This window comes from Mytilus edulis, chromosome 7 (assembly GCF_963676685.1).
Source record: "Mytilus edulis chromosome 7, xbMytEdul2.2, whole genome shotgun sequence".
Lineage (NCBI taxonomy): Eukaryota > Metazoa > Mollusca > Bivalvia > Mytilida > Mytilidae > Mytilus > Mytilus edulis.
In genome coordinates, this window is record NC_092350.1 from 89938430 (window position 1) to 89954986 (window position 16557).

Sequence of the window (16557 nt, forward strand, 5' to 3'; positions counted from 1 at the left end):
GGGATTGGGATAAGTATATCCCCTTTGTTATGATGGCATATAGGGCTTCTGAACATGACACAACTGGACAGACTCCAAACCGTCTTATGTTTGGTAGGGAGAGTACAACCCCGTTAGATATCTTGTATGAAATGCCGCCATCAATTAAAGGTATACCACAACATAAATGGGCTTGGGAACTAAAAGAAAGGTTAGAGGATGCCCATTCTTTTGTTAGGCAAAGAATGCCAGGAGAAATGAGGAGACAAAAGAGATATCATGATCTCAAATTATCATATGAAAGTTTTAGGTCAGGAGATCAAGTATATGTCTACTTCCCTGTAAGGAAAACGGGAAAATCCCCAAAACTGACTTGTTTTTGGAGAGGGCCTTTCACAATTTTAGAGAAAAGTAGTGACCTTACCTATAAGGTTGACTGTGGTATCAGAGGGACCCCACAGATCATTCATGTGGATAGGATAAAACTCAAGCACAAGCAAGTGTTGAGAGGGGAAATGTCTGAAGACATTGATAATCCCCAAGTAACAGAACCACGTGAAGCTGATATATTTGATGATGTCATAGATCAGGATGACAGAATAGGTATAGAAGAAGAAAGTGGCCGCCGTGAAAGGAAAAGACCAGTCTGGATGGCTGATTATATACTTGATTAAGGTTTAGTTTATTGTTGTATATAGATTTAATGTTTGTTGTTTTATATTTGCAGAATCAAGATGGCAAAAACAAAAATTACTATTAGAAAAAAAGAACAGTGGAAATGTGGATTTTGTCCAACGTCATTTGAGTGTAAAGAAGAAAGGGATAAACATCTGACTTCCTGTGCAAATGAAAGATTGTTTTGTACTGAAAGTGGTTGTTTTTATCATACAGACAAGTCGAAGAACTTGCTAAGACATATGAAATCCAAGCATCAGAAAGACGATGATAGTGAGAGTGCTAAAGAAGAAAGTACTAGCAAGAGTAAAGAGCTGCTCAGTGATTCATCAGAGTCCGAGTCAGAGGATGATTGGAAAAGTCAAGATCCAGGTGACATACTTGGACAAGACAGTGATAAAAATGAATGCAGTGAACAAGAAGAAAAGAAGGATACAGGGTTAAAAGAGCCTGAAAATAAGAAAGATGACAACATGATGACAAGTAAACTAGTTGAACGTACTGTTGTTTGCAACAACGAATTAGGACGGATAATAAGACAAAAGACTACGCCCCGACTTCCAGGGGTGAGAAATAATTTTACAGAAAGGCTGGGACCAGAGATTATTGCAGTTGGCAGTAAGAATACTGACACAAAAGGAATATTAGTTGACAGCCTAGAAAAACAAACTGATAAAGGGGGAAGTAAAGTTGATGATAAGGAAAGTATTGTCCTCTGTGCAACATGTAAGAAAAGGAAAGCTAGTTTAGTTTCGTGTGGTGTTCAAACAGACTCGATGTTGTATACCAAAACTGTAACAACTGAAACAACTTATCGGATGGTCCAAAGAAGATCCGTATAGTGGAAGTTAAAGAAGCCTACTAAAGCTTTTCAGACATTTAATGGACATCCATTTCAAACCAAAGATATTGGTTAAATAAAGTATTATTTATTGTATTTTAGTCTTATTTAATCATGCGGGACGCATGTAGATTGAGGCGTGGGTTATGTAATGTTTATTGGTTGTTAAGGTAACAAACAAGAAGAATCTTGTTTTATATATGCATGTTTCATGTAGAAGGAAGCGTTGTGTAGATTTAGATGTTTGGCGGGAGAGTCAATGGTTGGGTCCATTTGTATGGGGGTGTTTGAGAGGTACTCTTGTGTTCGGTATCGGGAACATTTAGAGAACACCCCTATTCATTAAATAGTGAATTCGCCCTAGAGTATATAAGTGGGTGAGGAATATAATTCGGGTTCTGTCGATGTTCTTACAGAAGAAGACTGGCTTACAATAATGAGTACGCTACATAGCTGTAAGATTGATAGGAGGACAACTTGTACTGGGAACAACTTGTACCCAGGTCTAACATTGAAAGTTGGTAGAGCAGACTGTCTCACTCGGAGAACAGACTGCAATAGTCCACATTAGTTGTTAGTGACACACTGTCCCACCGGAGGTCAAGTTGTTCCAGCCCACACTGTATGTTAGTTACAGACTGTCTTACTAGGAAGACAAGTTGTTCCAGCCCACACTGTCTGTTAGTTACCGACTGTCCTACTAGGAGGACAAGTTGTTCCAGTCCGCACTGTCTGGTAGTAACGTACTGTACCCGCCGCACTGTCGTATAGGACAGATTGTTCTATTCGAACAGGCTGTGTTATACTAGTAATTATATTTGTGTATATATAATTGATTTTATTGTTCATTGTTACTTTGTATCGGCAAGGAGCTACTGTATATATTTTGGTTCATTGTGAATAATATAGATAGTTATAGTTTTCGGTATTGACGTATTGTTTATGGACAACTTGGATCCAAGTATTTACTGGAACGTTCGTTTAAGATATAAACGCCTGGTTACACGTTACAGCACAATCAATGCATATGAAAAATTAACCCTGATCAATTTATCCATAAGCTGCCCCTACAGCTCTTAGCTTACCGACAAGAAATCAACCGTTCAAATCAAACGTTCAAATCAACGTTCAAATCAAACGGTCAAACGAGTTTTGGTCTTCACTGTGGCAATAATTTATAATAAAATTGAGAATGGAAATGGGGAATGTGTCAAAGAGACAACAACACGACCAAAGAACAGACAAACGCTAAAGGTCACTAACAGGTCTTCAATGCATCGAGAAATTCCCGCACCCGGAGGCGTTCTTCAGCTGGCCCCTAAACAAATAATTATATATACTAGTTCAGTGATAATGAACGCCATATTAAACTCCAAATTGTACACAAGAAACTAAAATCAAAAATAATACAAGACTAACAAAGGCCAGAGGCTCCTGACTTGGGACAGGCGCAAAAATGCGGCGGGCTTAAACATGTTAATGAGACCTCAACCCTCCCCTGATACCTCTAACCAATGTAGAAAAGTAAACGTATAACAATACGCACATTAAAATTCAGTTCCAGAGAAGTCCAAGTCCGATGTCAGAAGATGTAACCAAAGAAAATAAACAAAATGACAATAATACATAAATAACAACAGACTATTAACTGACATGCCAGTTCCAGACTTCAATTAAACTGAGTGGAAGATTATGTCTTCATTATATGAATATCAAGCACAATCCTTTCCGTTAGGGGTTTAGTATAATACCATCATAACATATATGAGAAGAACATTGCCCGTGTCATGCCAACAAATGGTTTTTAAATGTGTTTGGTTCCGATGCAAAGACCCTATAAGTGAATCAATATTAAAGCCAAAACATGCAATCCCCAACGACCCGACAACAGTACCGCAACCATATCCCTTTCTTATAACTCTATTTAAAGGTTTTGTTAGCTTCCGAGGTGAATACTGACACTTTTGTGCTTTATAAAGAATATTTCCATAAAAGACTGGATGTGAAACACTGGAACGCATAAGAAGCCTGCATGTTGAGCTACATCCACGAAAGATGTCTGGTTATTTTCAATTTTTATAAACTTAAGGCCAAATAAAAAAGTATGTGTGGTTCCAGTTACATCTGAAAAAAAAAGTAAGGGTAGGTAGGTAGGGATTTTTTTTAATTTATGTTTTTTTTTTAAATTGAGTCTATGGGAGCAAAATTCTGACTTAAACAATGCTTAATGAAAAATGACAATAAAATCTTTAGGTTAGGCTATTTTTAAGCAGAAAAAGTAGGGAAGGTAGGGTTACTAGAACCACACATATATTTTTATTTGGCCTAAGTTGATTACAGTTTTGCATTAGATTGTGTGCTATTACCTGGGGGTCTTCTAGTGGTAATCACTGGTTGCTTAGTAACAGTACTACAAGACGGTTCTGTTTTATTTGTAGGTTTTGCAGGAACATATGAGGAATTCTGTTGGTTTGAAGGTCTTATAACTGCGTAAGACATTTTTTGTCTTTCTTGAATACCTGTAAAACAAAACGATATTCATATAAATAGAATTAAAAAAAACCAGGTGATTCCGGGAGTGTTTTAAATTTACGATGATTTTTTAAGACATACTTTTGGTTCATTGTTCTCATTTCATAGCAATACACAAACAACATGGCGGCTTACATTCACGTCATGCTCACAACAGGGCGGCTTACATTCACATCATGCTCACAACAGGGCGGCTTACATTCACGTCATGCTCACGACATGGTGGCTTACATTCACGTCATGCTCACGACATGGCGACTTACATTCACGTCATGCTCACGACATGGCGGCTTACATTCACGTCATGCTCACAACATGGCGGCTTACATTCACGTCATGCTCACAACATGCCGGAATTCACGTCATGCTCACAACATGGCTCACAACATGGCGACTTACATTCACGTCATGCTCACAACATGGTGGCTTATTTTTGGTCCATTGTTCTCATTTCATAGCAATACACAAACAACATGGCGGCTTACATTCTCGTAATGCTCACGACATGGTGACTTACATTCAGGTCATGCTCACAACAGGGCGGCTTACATTCACGTCATGCTCACGACAGGGCGGCTTACATTCACGTCATGCTCACGACATGGCGGCTTACATTCACGTCATGCTCACGACATGTCGACTTACATTCACGTCATGCTCACGACATTGCGGCTAACATTCACGTCATGCTCACGACATGGCGGCTTACATTCACGTCATGCTCACGACATGGCGACTTACATTCACGTCATGCTCACGACATGGCGGCTTACATTCATGTCATGCTCACATGGCGGCTAACATTCACGTCATGCTCACGACATGGCGACTTACATCCACGACATGCTCACGACATGTCGGCTTACATTCACGTCATGTCGACTTACATTCACGTCATGCTCACGACATTGCGGCTAACATTCACGTCATGCTCATGACATGGCGGCTTATATTCACGTCATGCTCTCGACATGGCGGCTTACATTCAGGTCATGCTGACGACATGGCGGTTTATATTCACGTCATGCTCACAACATAGCTTACATTCATGTCATACTCACAACATGGCGGAATTCACGTCATGCTCACAACATGACGACTTACATTCACGTCATGCTCACAACATGGCGGCTTACATTCACGTCATGCTCACAACATGCGTTTATGCGGTACTAATTATTTGCGAGAAAAAAAACTTTATTAATCTTATCGTATTGCTATAAAGTCAAATTCAAATGAGAGTACTACATCTAATAGATCTTTTATATTTTATGTTTTCAAATATTTCCATCAACAATCAAATTTAAATCATTTGCTACCTTGGAAGTTTTAAATAGAAAAGTATATATACTAACTGTTTAAATTCTTTTTCAAAGCAAGGAAGTATTGTTATTGTTCATGTCTGTAATGTTTTCTCTCTTTCAGACAGTTTTACTCTATAAACACTAGACGACAGAATAGGGTTTTGATACGGGACTTTCATTTGTGTGTTCTTTAGATTTTAAAGGCATGGTCCTTATCAATATTTGGATTTTACACCAATAAAATGATTTGATTTGATATGATTTGTTCCTTATCTTAAACAATATTTTTTTTTGTAAAATTCTCAAGATAATATTTTATAATTAAAATTTTCTGGAATACGATAAATTTAGTTTTTTTTTATAATCAGTATTGTATTTCTCTATTATTCTGTTTTCCACAGTACATCGAATTCTTTATACTTTTGCATCCCAATATTCTCAGTTCTTTATATTTTTGCATCCCAATATTCTCAGTTCTTTATATTTTTGCATCCCAATATTCTCAGTTCTTTATATTTTTGCATCCCAATATTCTCAGTTCTTTATATTTTTGCATCCCAATATTCTCAGTTCTTTATATTTTTGCACCCCATTATTCTATGTTCTGTATATATTTTGCTCATTTTTCTCTATTCATTAATTTATTTGGCCATTATTCTCCTTTCTGTAAACCCCATTCAGCACCTCACACACATATAATTAACACTTTGCCTAGTTTTTAAATAAGACTCATATTAAACCAAGATGTACCTCCTTCCATCACTGTTCTGTAAATCACGTGATTTTGACAAAATTCAGGTTGATTCGATCGTTGACAGCAATGGTCGAATGGTCATTTCCTTTTGTTATGCATACAATTTTGTTGAATCGACATACGTAATATAATACTGAAATCTTCATAGAAGATACCTGCAATTATAAGATAATAAAAATAGTAGAAGAATAGTCATTTAATCGTGTAGATTCAAGGTATTGACGGTGTATAGAAGTATGATATTGACATTCAACTCGTTCGCCAAGCCCGTGTCTGTTGTGACGTTTTAGATTTCACTGAATTAATCTATAATGTATTACTGGTTAAAGGATTTTCGATACCATAAATTACATAAAACCTTTACTTCCATAGATGTATAAACATTTGATTTTGAAGTTTGAAATTGGTCGTATCTGAAGAAAACTTTGGGAGCTACCATCTGATTTTTATTGGGTGGAAAAAGGGGGCGGCTTGTAATCTTTGTCCTGCGTTTTTCTCTCGCTATATTTGGTCCAGCCTTTAACTACTTTATCCTGATTTTTGTAAACATAAATTGTCATTCTGCCTTTTTTTGTCAAGTAGCTCATCCTGTTTTTATCAAAACTCCTGTCCTGCCTTTTTTCAAATTCCATCCTAGCCCCGCCCCCTCCCCCTAACGATCAAATGGTAGCCCCCTTATTTCAAACGGGATTACACGTCCTATTTTTTCCTGGGCTTTTGTTTATCGAGCCCAGATATTTAGAAACAATCCGGTCACTCTGGTTGATCATTGAAATAAACTTATTCTAAAAGGTTGTACCATTTCAACACTGTTACAGTAATTATATCTTTGAGTATTGTTTTTATTGGTATAAATATAGATTTTGTTATCAGGAAATTAAAATCAAACTAACTATTATTATTATATACATATACAAATCTTGGCTTTACAGTCTGTCGATAACTGTTTCTTGTTCTAAATCCATTTGATGTGTACTGATTGATATTTTAGTCTTAGATACATGATGTTTTTATTAGTTGTTATTTGCCTTGAACAAGGTTTCAGTAACTCAGAGTACTCTAAGAACTGTGCTATGTGTTTTTTTGTTTGTTTTGTTTTTAGAAATGTATAAATACACTGTCCATCTGTCACGACCTGTCTGTGGTTTTTTTTAAGATGTATTTCTGCTATTTGATGAGTCAATAAATACACTGTCACGACCTGTCTGTGTTTTTTTTTAAGATGTATTTCTGCTATTTGATGAGTCAATAAATACACTGTCACGACCTGTCTGTGTTTTTTTTTAAGATGTATTTCTGCTATTTGATGAGTCAATAAATACACTGTCACGACCTGTCTGTGGTTTTTTTTAAGATGCATTTCTGCTATTTGATGAGTCAATATGAAACTAAGGAGATGTGGTATAGTTGCCAATGAGAAGAAAACTTTCCACCAGGGACCAAATGACATAGATTACTACTTATTTTATAGTTTGCTTTTATGTTGTACTGTTACACCACTGTAACAGGGTAGGAGAGGTTGACGCCTTCAAACTTGTTTATACACCCACCACATTTTATATACCTGTCCCAAGTTATAGGAGCCTGTAGTTCAGAAGTTGCCGTTGGTTAATGTCTGTCATATTTGTTTTTTCGTAAATTGATTCAGTGTTATACAGCAGGACGTACGTTTTCTCAATTGAACTGTTTTGGTTTTTTCATGAGGGTGACTTCTATAGCCAATTATACGATATGGGTTGAAGGCCGTACGGTTGCCTATAATTGCTTACAAACAGTTTATTTCTAACTGTGGTGGATATTAGTTTCGTTGTCATTCATACTAGAACTCCTTATTTGTATATATTTACTCTTTATAAGGTCAAAGATTCAATTTACTATAGGTCACAATGAGTTCTGCAACGATGAGCAAAATCTGAATCATTTAGGAAGCTACAAACATGTATAAAAGGTTCCGACATAACTAATCGTAAAACAATGTTAAACGGAACCATTGTTTGAAACAAAATTAAAATATCAAACTCCGAAACAGTGGTGACTAATTTGTATCTGCTCTAAATCTCTCCAAGTTATAAATTTTAAAATGTAGATATGTTTCAGACCATATAAGTATTTAGACCGTATGCGTATACTCGTACGGTTCGACCATATGAGTATACTCATACGGTCTAGGACGAACTGGACCATATATGTATATGGACCATATGGGTTAATTTTAGAATGTTCATATCGTTTGGAAAAGATATATTAAACAGAAGTATTGCAATATTGAAGTTTAGTTCGATTAATCAGAAGGAGCGGTATAACATTTTATCAAGGAGTGTTATACAACTGTAAACATGTCTGTTGATCATGCGAATTTAGGCTTTAAATAGAGCAGAGGTACAAGCTCATTATTTAATAATTACATTAGATGTATGTTTCATTATAATACTTTATTCTGATTAGCTAACAGCACATCACGTGTTATTCCGTAAGCAATTGTATCACTCAATAAAACTTTTCATTCATGATAACACGTGGTCCCACAATAAAGTGCACAGGTGAATTAAATAAAAACAATATAAAATTCGTTTTTTCTTGATCATAGCTAAAAAATGTAATTATAAGTATTGAATGCTTCTTTTTGTAACTTCATAGGGTTGTAAAAGCGTTGACCGTGCGCACTTTTTTAGAATGAAGCGCTTCCGCGCTTCATACAAAATGTACTTCGGTCAACGCGTTTACACCCCAATGAATTTACAAAAAGAAGCATTCAATTCTTAAGTAAAATAAATACCAGTACAGCGGGCTATATTAAAAAAAAATCTGGTCTTATACATGTGCTTTATATACACTATGAAATAGACGGAAAAGAAACAGACTGAAAGACAGACGGACGAACGAACGGACAGACACAGTGAATCCTACAAAACACCCCGTAAGTGACGTTGTGCGTGGGGAAAAGGGGGCGTAGTAACAATACCATGAAAATTAAGATCGTTGTGTAATACTTAGCTTTATCAAGTTTCTGTAGAGATAATCACTTTATTAGTTGCCTGCAATGGGAATACGCATAGTTCTTAAATTTTCAATTTTACAAAAATGGTTTTCTAAACTTAATGTTGATTTCCAGTTTTATTTATTACCTTGTTAAGTGCAAGGATTTGTACAGTGATACTATACAAATCCTTGTTAAGTGTAAATCAATTTAAACAGGAAAACCAACGGTCTAATCTATATATATGTATTAATCATTAGGGCATAGTTGTGTTTTTGAAAGGAATCCTGATGCGCAAATAAATTTTTCCATGAAAGTGGTGCAACAGTCGATGAAAAAAAATAGTCCTTGAAGTAAACTATCACAAAAAAAAGATGTGGTATGATTGCCAGTGAGACAACTATCCACAAGAAACCAAATGACACAGAAATCAACCATTATAGGTCATAGTACGGCCTTGAACAATGAGCAAAGCCAATACTGCATAGTCGGCTATAAAGGGACCCGGAATGACAAATGTGAAACAATTCAAACGAGAAAAATAACCATTGAATTACAGGCTCATGACTTGGCACAAGCACATACATGTACATACATAATGTTCAAATATACGAAATTAATAAAGTGTTAGCTTCATTGACTAGCGCTGGGTCGATACTACCTCTGGCGGCTGATATCATCAACTCATGCGGTCTTCAGTGCTACTGTATGCCAAAAATGTTGGGTTTATAATGATTTATCGAAGGAAATGAGGAAATGATAAACCACCAAGACGTGTTCCCCCCTTTTTTCCAATGATCTTTAATTTTTTATTGTCTTGAGTTATATATATATATATATAATAGTTTGAAACGACTTTTATCAATCAGGGATCCCCTAAGTGAGGTCCACTCTTCTTAATATTTCATAGTAGAAATTATAAAAGCTTAAACATCATACTAGGACCATTACGTTTAACTCGCATGGTTAGCCAACTAGTTAACCTGAATAGTAAAAAAGATGGGGTGTGGTTGCCAACGAAACAACTCTCCACCAGAGACCAAATGACATGACAACTATATGTCTCCGTATTGCTTTAACCATGAGCAAAACCCACACCTTGTTTAGTTTATATTTTATAAAACTACATTAGCAACTTAACTATTGTTGATATATTTCAAGTTTTAGGGTTACTTAATCACTCGTACATCACTTAACATTTAGATAAAACAAGAATATGTGAAGCAACAATAAACCAAAGTATAATAAAAATCATTACTTACATGTCTATGTTTTACAGTTGTTCTACAAAAAGGTCATTAAATAGACTGCTATTTGTATTTTCGCCATATTTTTGAATGCATATTTAATTTACCTGTACAGATATACCTTTAAAATGATATGTCATTAAATAGCATGACTTGTTAGTATTGATTTTTCTTGGCTATTTATAGCGAATTTTATGACGTTGAAGCATATGGTGGTCTATTGCGATCTACGACCTCCGATCTCGCATTAACGTTGTAACTTCTCTTATTTTTCAAATTCATTATCGAATCTTGAAATATAAAAAATAAATAAAGAATGCACGTTAGCAAGGTTTTCCAAAGAAATGCATTAACCGGACGGTTTATTTAGTTATTGCACTACCCTACAAATTCCCGTCGTTGACAGCTTCGTGTAGGAAAAGCACAGACGGAGAGGAGCTTAAACCAGTGCATAAACTTCCATCCCAGATGATGAGATGAGATGAGAGCTACCATTTGATTGTTAAGGGGAGCTAGGTTGAAATTTTGAAAAAAGACAGGAAGAAATACCTGCATGGCACAAAAAATAAAGGCAAGATGACAATTTGGGGGAAAAAAGAAACTCAGGATAAACTAATAAAAAAATGGGCAGGACAGAGATTTCAATTAAAAAAAAAAAAACGCAGGCCATTTTTTTTTATCCAAGCCCCTCCCCCTTCCCTAAATCAAATGGTAGCTCCCTAACATCTTCTGTAAAATTACAATTTACCATAAGTATAATAAAGAAGTTAAAATAAAGTGCTTTTTTTCAAAAAAAAGAGAGAAAAATCCCAAATTTACAAAACTTTTTAACCATTCTGAACTGTTAATAAAATTCAGAAAAGGGTAGACATCTTAAAAGATCCCTAGAGATCAGAGATATTGAAAATTCTGTAATGAGATAGAGGACGAAAAACACTTCTTTCTCAAATGCCCTAAATTTAACTTTTATAGAAAAAAAAAATTTGACTCCATTAAAATGAATTCGGAGTGGAAAGATACTGCTAAAGATGACATGCTTAAACTTATATATAAATTATTACTAAACCCCACGTCTCACAGTCAAATTAAAAATAAAGTTTCCTTTATAAGACAGTCATTAGAACTGAGGACGGGAGACTCAAAACAATAATTTGAACTGCTACATTTTGTATTTTAATATTGTACTGTTTATTTTTGTATATATGTTATGTTTGTCACAGATCATGTTTTTGATTTATATGGCAACACCTACGTTTTGCACATTTAAGCAAATGAAATATGTTTAAACTAAACACCTACCTATATTTTTTTGGAGTTAACTTTATTCAGATTGTCATCTTTAGTGAAAGCATTAAAAAAAGTTTAACTGTGAAACTGTCATATTTTTTTTCATGATAATAGCACAAGAATGTGTAAAAAATTATGAAAAAGGGAAAATCATCAAAATTGGTATTTTCAAATGGTTGAAGCAAAAAAAGAAGTGCACCACCATATGATTTTTCTTCATCAATTTGTTGACAGTCACTCAAACCCAAAAATCAGGTTAAGATTAAAAGTTTAATTCTAGAAAGGCTTTGGCTCCTCACTGCATGATAGGTGTATATCCTTACAATAAAATAAGATTGAAAAGTAACCATGATATTTCGCAAAATTTTAGAAAAAAAACCCACATTTGTATGTTGATTAACGCATATAATCCGTGTGCTATGAGGTCGGTCTTGATGTATTATAGTTAACAATGTCCAATTAGGCTAGCTATATAGGCGGCAGTTCATTCCAGTTTGTAATGGATCTTACGAAGAAACTATGTTTTTGTTTGTCAGTACTTGATCCTCATCTGACAAATCGTGTTTTATTATGCCCCATTTATGGCCATTATGTTTTCTGGTCTGTGCGTCCGTTCGTTCGTCTGTTCGCCCGTTATTCCATTCGTCCGCTCGCCCCGCTTCAGGCTACAGTTTTGGGTCGAGGTAGTTTTTGAAGAAGTTGAAGTCCAATCAACTTGAAACTTAGTACATATGTTCCCTATGAATATGATCTTTTCTTATTTCAATGCTAAATTAGAGATTTTCTCCCCTTTCCACGGTCCACTGAGTGTGTGTCCGAGCGAGAACTGCTCTAGTTCATTACTTTAGGAATATTTATCAAAAAGTAGTATTTCAATATTCAGCCCCATTCTACTATTTAGTCAGCCATCAGTCCTACCCTGATATACCCTATCTTTTTCGGGTAATTATATAACTTAAATTATTGTATGCTGGTTCATATTCTGGACGCCAATCTTTGCTCCTTTATTATAGAATTCACTAACAAAACAATTATGAAGCTTAGAAATGTTTCTTGTGTACAATTTGGAAATAAGTATGGCGTTCATTATCACTGGACTAGTATATATTTGTTTAGGGGCCAGCTGAAGGACGCCTCCGGGTGCGGGCATTTCTCGCTACATCATGTACATTGAAGACCTGTTGGTGACCCTCTGCTGTTGTTTTTTATTTGGTCGGGTTGTTGTCTCTTTGACACATTCCCCATTTCCATTCTCAATTTTATAGAAAATAATAGTGCAGATGGGGCATCCGTGTACCGGGGACATATTCTTGTTTTTTTTTATGGAAATGACGAGCCAGTCTTGCTACAAAAATTATGAAATTGGGATTGAAATTAGTTAGTTGAATGATTACTCACAATATGTTGTGAAAAAGGGGTCATGAGAGGTGATGTTTTTGTTTCTCCAGTAATCGGTCCTCTAAATAAACCAACCGGTAACTAAATGTCTGGCCAGTCTCGAGAATACTAATGCCTGATCAATATGGCTGCTCTCCTTTGGAGCTTATTAAATGTTTGTAGCATCTCCGTATAATACATATTTATTTGTGTGACATAAACAAGAATCAAACAAATTTTTCCACATTATGACGGCTTAAGTGTTTTTATTTGTTTAACAGGTGATATCCGAAGTTGGTATGCCACTTAGCTATTAAGATCTATTAACAGGATAAACTTCATGAGAAAAATACCAGAAATTGAACTATTAAACGGTGGCGAGACTTTGGGGGCGAATTGTCTTATGTTCGTTGGGCTGACCTCCTTCACCAAAAAAATGTCAAAAAAACAAATAAAGACAAATATTATCAAATGAAAAACGGCCTTATTAAAAAATTTTTTTATGTTTTACAGAATGAGACTAGTTATTATAACACTTGTAACAGGCCATTTAAGAGATATATAAATGATCATTAAGGTTGGGTCTCACTAATTAGCGACAACAAGCGTCAAGAAGCGACAACAAGCGACAAGAAGCGACAACAAAAATTATTTTAGCGACAACAAGCGACAAGAAGACTATTTAGCGACAAGAAAACATTTTTTTTTTATTAGATATAAAGAAATTTGTATTTAATGTTTTTTTTTTAAATTTTAAATATACGAGCAGATATGTCTAATTAAAATGTTTTATTATATAGATAGATGAAGAAATGAAACATTTGTGAGAAAGAAAGAGATTGTGAAGTTTATATTAGTATATTGGTAGATGAAGAAATTTAACATTTGTGAAAAAGAAAGAGATTGAGCTTCTTTTTTTTTTTTATTTTTAAATATGAAGAATATGTATAAGATAATGTAGATGTATCTGTTTTCATCAAAGTCAAAGTATGAATAAACGAATGGAGATATATATGGAGCGGGCATAATGGAATATAATATTTTGATTCATTTGCTTAATACTATGCTCTAAGTGTACTCTTGTTATGTCAATTCGATGCTTGCTTTATTTGTAGAACTCTCAGCCACGCTTTGCCATCTTTATTATTTAAGCGTGTTTCCAGACCCCACGACGAGGACGTGGTTCTACCTTGGGGTCCATATATTGAGCACGTACTTTTGTGAGAATAATACTGAAATGCTGACAATTTACTTTATACTAAACATAAAAGTTGAATTGCTTCAGTCAGCTTGGTAGAGTAAAGGAAATGCACACGCTACAAAATTGAAACAAAAACAAAAAAAAAAAGGTCAACTTTCCTTTGAAGGATTTATTGAAACAAAAACATGAAATATTATTTCCTTTCTAACAGTATAATTCATTGTTCTTGATAGGAACAACATTAGATGTGGCTTCATCCTAAGGTAATAACAGTACACACAATGTGGAACATCAAATGAGATTAACGAGTCGCGTGTCCCCTGTTTTATTGCTACAATAACATCCAATTAACACCTTCAACTTTGTACACACGTCAGACTATACAATTACACGCGCCAGAATATACAATCATTATAAATAGTGAACACCTGTTGAAAACTCAAGATTGTCATTAATTTCCTTTCATCTTCAATCAATATGCATAAACATGATAAATATCGTTTAATGAGGCAATAAATAAATAAAAAGATGAACACATTCACATTTCAATTTTCTTTTCCTCCTGTTTGGTTTCAGTTCTTTGTATTTCACAATTTGTGTCAATATTTTCAGGACAATGATGCACAAGTAATTCATTTTGCGAGCTTAATACATATTGCACGAAAAGAGTTTTTACAATAATTAAACGTAATACTGGCTGTTATTCATAATAGATGATAAAATATTATGTAAATAATGTTTCATTTTTTTCTATCAATTTTAACTTTCTTGTCGCTAAAATTATTTTCTTTTGCATGTTCTTTTAATATTTATTGCAATAATTAATTTTAATTAAAATAAAATGTTTTCTTGTCGCTAAATAGTTTCTTGTCGCTTGTTGTCGCTAAAATAATTCTTGTTGTCGCTTCTTGTCGCTTGTTGACGCTTGTTGTCGCTAAAATTCTTGTTGTCGCTAATTAGTGAGACCGTTAAGGTTTTATAAATCAACACTTTATTGTATCAGAATTTACTTCCGCCGGTAACCCACGCGCAAGGAAAACGTTTTCTATTCATTTCTACGAGTTGCTCCAAATATAAAGAAATGGTGACAGTAGAACAAATGTATAAAGACTTTGGTGTCTTGGCAGAGGCTAAAGACAAAGCCGGAGAGGTATAGCGTTATGAATCACTTTTATTCACGTTTCGTTACTAAAACAATACCAAATGTTATGAAGATGCAAACATTTATGATCTTGTTCATCTCCTTTTCAATAAATAAAAATTTAATATCTTCTGATTGGGAGATATGCTCACACATTTTAAACATGCTGTCCATAAAAATCTTGTTCTTAACTGGAGATATACAGTAAAACTCAGTAACTGGTTTAGACCTGTAGTCCAAATAATTATGAGGTTGCTATTCTATTTTTTTTCTACCTCTGGGTAGATTTTCTACGCCCAAATGATTACCAAGTCTTGCAAGGCGGCACATTTATAGAAATACATGTGTTTCCACTAATGCACTGAAAAAAAAAGGAAAGGTAGATAGGCAAAACATTTTTTTATCTGACTGTCTTTGAATTTAAGTTAACAATGTCAGTGATGCAATTGGTACGACTTTGTACCTCAAATGACCGAATAACACTTTTAATAACCAAATAACACTTGAAATTTTGATACTTTTTCATCTACTAGTACGGAAACTAATTATAATTTTTTTTCCTTATATGACTATTGCAAATTTTTCACTATAGTCGCCGTCAGCTGAAATTCGTAGGGGTTATCGGTAAAAATAATCTAACCTATCAATCGCGTTCACTCGAGATATAGTTTTTCACATTCCATTCATAAATCGCAAAAAAAAAACCACTACTGACCTACCTTTTAACAGGTTGGGAACAAACCCTCTATATGGTGATTATACCTGTATAGAGGGATAATCCTTCTATAGAGGGGTAAATTTATCCCTCTATAGAGGGGTATTTTTGTTTAGACTGGATTTAAATCAAAATAGGGCAGAATGGCATTCTCTACTTATTATGGCAGTAACCTGGAACAGTTGATGCACCAATTGATGTACTTAATTTAATATGCACATGCCCAGTTTGATGCTTATCTGACTAAATATAAAATCTATTGTTCACCATGATTGAAAGCTGTGATGATCAGGTAAATTCTACTCACTTATGCCTCACTGAACAGAATTTCTATTGTTCGATTTAACATGAAATTTAAAGGTCAACTATTCCTTTTGTTGTTGATCAGGTGTTCAGATAGGTATACAATACAGTGTTCTCCCCAGGCCCTTAAAGGACCACGGGCCCGCGATGTATAATTTTCTACCGCGGTGGTATCGTTCTTGCCGCGATGTATAATTTTTCTCCGTGGTGCTTAAGTTTTCGGT

General features: G+C 34.8%; 2 protein-coding genes across 3 annotated transcripts in view; one reads left to right on the forward strand and one right to left on the reverse strand.

Moving 5' to 3' along the window:
• Positions 1–6237, reverse strand: part of LOC139482444 (phospholipid scramblase 1-like) — a 29808-nt gene extending 23571 nt beyond the window's left edge. For both annotated transcript variants that reach the window (XM_071266340.1, XM_071266341.1), the window contains exons 1-2: positions 6082–6237; positions 3862–4014 (exon numbers count right to left, since the gene is read on the reverse strand). The gene's annotated coding sequence lies outside the window, so the exon portion shown is untranslated. The remainder of the gene's footprint in view (positions 1–3861; positions 4015–6081) is intronic.
• An 8931-nt stretch (positions 6238–15168) lies between these two features.
• The window catches only part of LOC139482735 (apoptosis inhibitor 5-like), a 41100-nt gene continuing 39711 nt past the window's right edge, over positions 15169–16557 (forward strand). Inside the window, exon 1 of the mRNA XM_071266805.1 lies at positions 15169–15324. Within this exon, the coding sequence (XP_071122906.1) occupies positions 15256–15324 (69 nt within the window). The 5' untranslated portion in view covers positions 15169–15255. The remainder of the gene's footprint in view (positions 15325–16557) is intronic.